Genomic DNA, 5,391 nt, shown 5'->3' with positions numbered 1-5,391 from the left:
ACAATTTAGCACCAATACTTGGTTACAACAAACTGCCAAGAGTGTGTTAGCACACTAAACAGATAATTCATGTCCGTGTCTAGTTCCTTACATAACGCAGAACGCAGCAAAAATTAAACGTTGGCTAGCAGCACATTTAACAGTGGGAACAGCTAATCGTTACCAGTAGCTACCCGCTAGCTAGCTAGCCTCGTGCTTCGATACTAACCTACAATTACCTACGGAAACCTACAATAACAACAAAAACTAGCCTATGATAAATACAATGCCTAACTACAACTAACTACCAACCTACGATCTAATACATGGTTAAGCTTTACTCAACACCATATGGGAAGCTCTCCACCGTTGCTAATCGTTGCTAATCGTTACCAGTAGCTACCCGCTAGCTAGCTAGCCTCGTGCTTCAATACTAGCCTACAATAACCTACGGAAACCTACAATAACAACAATACTAACCTATAATAAATACAATACCTAACTACAACTAACTACCAACCTACGATCTAATACATGGTTAAGCTATACTCAACACCAAATGAGAAGTTTGCTTACCTCCAGCTAGAGAGCTAGAGAAAAACACGACCTCTCCCGACTGCTGCTCTCCCGACGGCTGAGTCTCTAGTTGTATCCAATTTCAAAAACACAAATTTCAAATTTTGCTACATAAAATTGAGCTGATCGGTCACATTTGACTATGAAAAACTTAGCAGTACTACCTATTTCTCTGAGAGTGAGACAGATATATATTAATACTGTGTAAAACCTAGCAATACTACTTATTTTTCTGAGAGTGAGGCACTTATTTCTCTGAGAGTGAGGCAAATATATATTATTACTGTGTAAAACCTAGCAGTACTACTTATTTCTCTGAGAGTGAGGTAGATATATATTATTACTGTGTCAAACCTAGCAGTACTACTTATTTCTCTGAGAGTGAGGCAGATATATAGTATTGTGCAAAAAAACATGATTATTTGTCTCTCTGAAATGAAACCATCAAGTGATTGATTTTAATCAAACACATGCCTGTCATTGAACAACACCATGCCATGATTAGCTAGTGAAAAAACACAACCATTTATTTGATAATTTCTTTAAACAATAGAAGCTAATTTCCGAACATTTCTGAAAATGGATATATAGCATTTTGGAATGAAACTCTTCTTATGTTTCCCCATCTGAGCTCAGAGTAGATGAGAGACGTAATGTTTGTCTCTGTTGTGTTGAAGCCCAATCAAGCAGGAGAGACCAGCCTCCCCTGTACCTAGCTGTGTGTCCATGAAGAGTGACTGGTCTATGGATCAACTTATAGAGTTCAGAGAGGGAGACTTTTCTACTGAACAAAGGTAAGAAGAACTCATGGGTCATGGTCAGTGAGTTAAACAACACTGTCTCTAGTCATTTCTCCTCTCCCATTTTCCCATTTATTTTAGTTGTTTTCATAATCCATAGGCTAATCCTTTTTTCCATTTTCATAGTCCTGAAACAATATTAAACTAACACAACATTCCCTTTGAGTGTGTGTGTTTGTGTGTGTGTGTGTGTGTGTGTTTGTGTGTGTGTGTGTGTGTGTGTGTGTGTGTGTGTGTGTGTGTGTGTGTGTGTGTGTGTGTGTGTGTGTGTGTGTGTGTGTGTGTGTGTGTGTGTGTGTGTGTGTGTGTGTGTGTGTGTGTGTGTGTGTGTGTGTGTGTGTGTGTGTGTGTGTGTGTGTATGTGTGTGCACTCCCTGGATGATGAGATGTAATCTCATGTTTTGTCCACAGAAACCAACAGGAGAGATCAGAGTCAGAGATTCTCAGTGATCAGTCTTCCCAGAGTCATCAAACAGACCTGGCCTCCATATTCAGTGTATGTGGTCCTGTTATGTACATTTGTTTTTGTTTACCTCAAGTAAAGTTGACCTGTCAATCATTCATTAATATGTTAATGAGAAAGCATTTAGTCTCTTGCATAACTTAATTACTTGATTTATTTCAGTTGCTTGAAGAGAATATTATAACATTTGTGAAGAACGAGCTGAAGATGTTCAAGAGGATTCTTAGTCCAGAACTCCCAGAAGGCTTTGAGAGTCAGAAGCAGGATAAGGAAGTGGTGGATGCTGAAGATGAGAAGCAGGAGAGCAGTGCCAGAGAGGGGGCTCTGAAAATCACACTGCACGTCCTGAGGAAAATGAACCAGAAGGAGCTTGCTGACACACTGGAGAAAAGTAAGAGCTGTCTGCCTCATGTTGAATGCTGTTTTAGAACATTTAAAAGCTGTAGCTAAAGTACAGCTAAAGTAGCTGTGTAACTCAATGATATTGTAGCAGCCTTAACACAACACCTAGTGACCTCATCAAGTAGCAGCAGGGATGTGTTGTGGTGATTAATTTAGACAGAGAAGAGAGAGAGAGAGAGAGAGAGAGAGAGAGAGAGAGAGAGAGAGAGAGAGAGAGAGAGAGAGAGAGAGAGAGAGAGAGAGAGAGAGAGGAGAGAGAGAGAGAGAGAGACAACATTATTAATGCCATCAATAATACCAATAATGATATAAATCAGTCACACCAGTGTGTAATGCATTATGAAAACATTTACAGATTTATACAGACAGTTAAGAGAATAAATGATTATAATTTAAACTTTATAAGACAGTCTTACAATACTGTAGCCATTAAAACAGACGTAATATTAATGTTGTTATTATGTTATTTCTTCATTCAGATGAGCTTGCTGTGATTTGCCAACGTGAACTCAAATCTAATCTAAAGAAGAAGTTTCAATGTGTATTTGAGGGGATCGCTAAACAAGGAAACCCAACACTTCTCAATAAGATCTACACAGAGCTCTACATCACAGAGGGTGGAACAGGAGAGGTCAATAATGAACATGAGCTGAGACAGATTGAGACAACAACCAGGAAACAAGCAAGACCAGAGACTGCAATCAAATGTAACGACATCTTCAAACCCTTAACTGGACAAGACAAACTTATCAGAACTGTGCTGACAAAGGGAGTCGCTGGCATTGGAAAAACAGTCTCTGTGCAGAAGTTCATTCTGGACTGGGCTGAAGGAAAAGCAAATCAGGATGTCCAATTTGTATTTTCATTCCCTTTTCGGGAGCTGAATTTGATGAAAAAGGAAAAACACACTTTGATTGAACTTCTCAGTCACTTCTCAATGGAAACCAAACAATCAAGAATCTCCAACTACGACAAGTACAAAGTTCTGTTCATCTTTGATGGTCTGGATGAGTGCCGACTGCCCCTAGACTTCCAGAAGAACAAGATATGTTGTGACGTCACAAAGTCAACCTCAGTGGATGTTCTGCTGTCAAATCTCATCAAGGGAAATCTGCTTCCCTCTGCTCTCCTCTGGATAACTACCCGACCTGCAGCAGCCAATCAAATCCCTTCAGGGTGTGTTGACCAGGTGACAGAGGTACGAGGGTTCAATGACCCACAGAAGGAGGAGTACTTCAGGAAGAGATTCAGTGATGAGGACCTGGCCAGCAGAATCATCTCACACATAAAGACATCAAGGAGCCTCCACATCATGTGCCACATTCCAGTCTTCTGTTGGATTTCTGCAACAGTCCTTGAACACATGTTGAGTACAGACAAGACAGAAGAGATGCCAAAGTCTCTGACTGAGATGTACACACACCTTGTGGAGTTTCATACCAAACAGAAGAATGAAAAGTATCTTGAGAAAGAAGAGACAGGTCCACGCTGGAATAAAGAGAACATTCTGTCACTGGGAAAACTGGCTTTTCAACAGCTTGTGAAGGGCAATCTGATTTTCTATGAAGAAGACCTGATAGAGGCTGGCATTGATGTCAATGAAGCCTCAGTGTACTCAGGATTGTGCACACAGCTCTTTAAAGAGGAATGTGTGCTGTACCAGGACAAGGTGTACTGCTTCATGCATCTGAGCATTCAGGAGTTTCTGGCTGCTGTATATGTGTTCCTCTCATTCATCAACAACAATGAGAATCTAATGGCCGAACCGCAAGTTACTGAAGTTACTGTCTACAAGAGTGCTGTGGATAAAGCCTTACAAAGTGAGACGGGAAACCTGGACCTTTTCCTCCGCTTCCTTCTGGGCCTCTCACTGGAGTCCAATCAGAAGCACTTACGAGGTCTACTGACAAAGACAAGAAGCAGCTCACAGAGCCATGAAGAAACAGTCAAGTACATCAAGGAGAAGATCAGGGAGAATCGCTCTCCAGAGAGGTGCATCAATCTGTTCCACTGTCTGAATGAACTGAATGACCATTCTCTAGTGGAGGGGATCCAAAGCTACCTGAGATCAGGAAGTCTCTCAAAAGAAGAACTGTCACCTGCACAGTGGTCAGCTCTGGTCTTTGTGTTGCTGACTTCAGAAAAGGAGCTGGATGTGTTTGACCTGAAGAAATACTCCAGATCAGAGGAAGGTCTTCTGAGGCTGCTGCCAGTGGTCAAAGCCTCCAGAGCTGCTCTGTGAGTACATAAAATGAAATTTAAGTACTAATCGTCAGGAAGAAATATTAAGTTTAGAGATTAATATGTATTATAATATGTATATACTATATACAGTGGGGAGAACAAGTATTTGATACACTGCCGATTTTGCAGGTTTTCCTACTTACAAAGCATGTAGAGGTCTGTAATTTTTATCATAGGTACACTTCAACTGTGAGAGACAGAATCCAAAACAAAAATCCAGAAAATCACATTGTATGATTTTTAAGTAATTAATTTGCATTTTATTGCATGACATAAGTATTTGATACATCAGAAAAGCAGAACTTAATATTTGGTACAGAAACCTTTGTTTGCAATTACAGAGATCATACGTTTCCTGTAGGTCTTGACCAGGTTTGCACACACTGCAGCAGGGATTTTGGCCCACTCCTCCATACAGACCTTCTCCAGATCCTTCAGGTTTCGGGGCTGTCGCTGGGCAATACGGACTTTCAGCTCCCTCCAAAGATGTTCTATTGGGTTCAGGTCTGGAGACTGGCTAGGCCACTCCAGGACCTTGAGATGCTTCTTACGGAGCCACTCCTTAGTTGCCCTGGCTGTGTGTTTCGGGTCGTTGTCATGCTGGAAGACCCAGCCACGACCCATCTTCATTGCTCTTACTGAGGGAAGGAGGTTGTTGGCCAAGATCTCGCTATACATGGCCCCATCCATCCTCCCCTCAATACGGTGCAGTCGTCATGTCCCCTTTACAGAAAAGCATCCCCAAAGAATGATGTTTTCACATCCATGCTTCACGGTTGGGATGGTGTTCTTGGGGTTGTACTCATCCTTCTTCTTCCTCCAAACACGGCGAGTGGAGATTAGACCAAAAAGCTCAATTTTTGTCTCATCAGACCACATGACCTTCTCCCATTCCTCCTCTGGATCATCCAGATGGTCATTGGCAAA

General features: G+C 41.5%; 1 protein-coding gene across 1 annotated transcript in view; it reads left to right on the top strand.

Annotated features, from left to right (window-relative positions):
* Nucleotides 1-1,767: 1,767 nt before the first annotated feature.
* LOC311122878 (NLR family CARD domain-containing protein 3-like) overlaps nt 1,768-5,391 on the top strand; it is a gene marked incomplete at its 3' end in the record, with an annotated part of 8,609 nt that continues 4,985 nt past the window's right edge. The window contains exons 1-3 of the mRNA XM_084197188.1: nt 1,768-1,851; nt 1,981-2,209; nt 2,700-4,393. Coding sequence (XP_084053314.1) covers nt 2,026-2,209; nt 2,700-4,393 — 1,878 coding nt within the window. The 5' untranslated portion in view covers nt 1,768-1,851; nt 1,981-2,025. The remainder of the gene's footprint in view (nt 1,852-1,980; nt 2,210-2,699; nt 4,394-5,391) is intronic.

The sequence above is a fragment of the Coregonus lavaretus genome (genome assembly GCF_964263955.1).
Source record: "Coregonus lavaretus genome assembly, contig: HAP1_SCAFFOLD_306, whole genome shotgun sequence".
NCBI lineage: Eukaryota > Metazoa > Chordata > Actinopteri > Salmoniformes > Salmonidae > Coregonus > Coregonus lavaretus.
The sequence above is the reverse complement of the archived record's forward strand: the minus strand, read 5'-3'. Positions and strand labels throughout refer to the sequence as shown.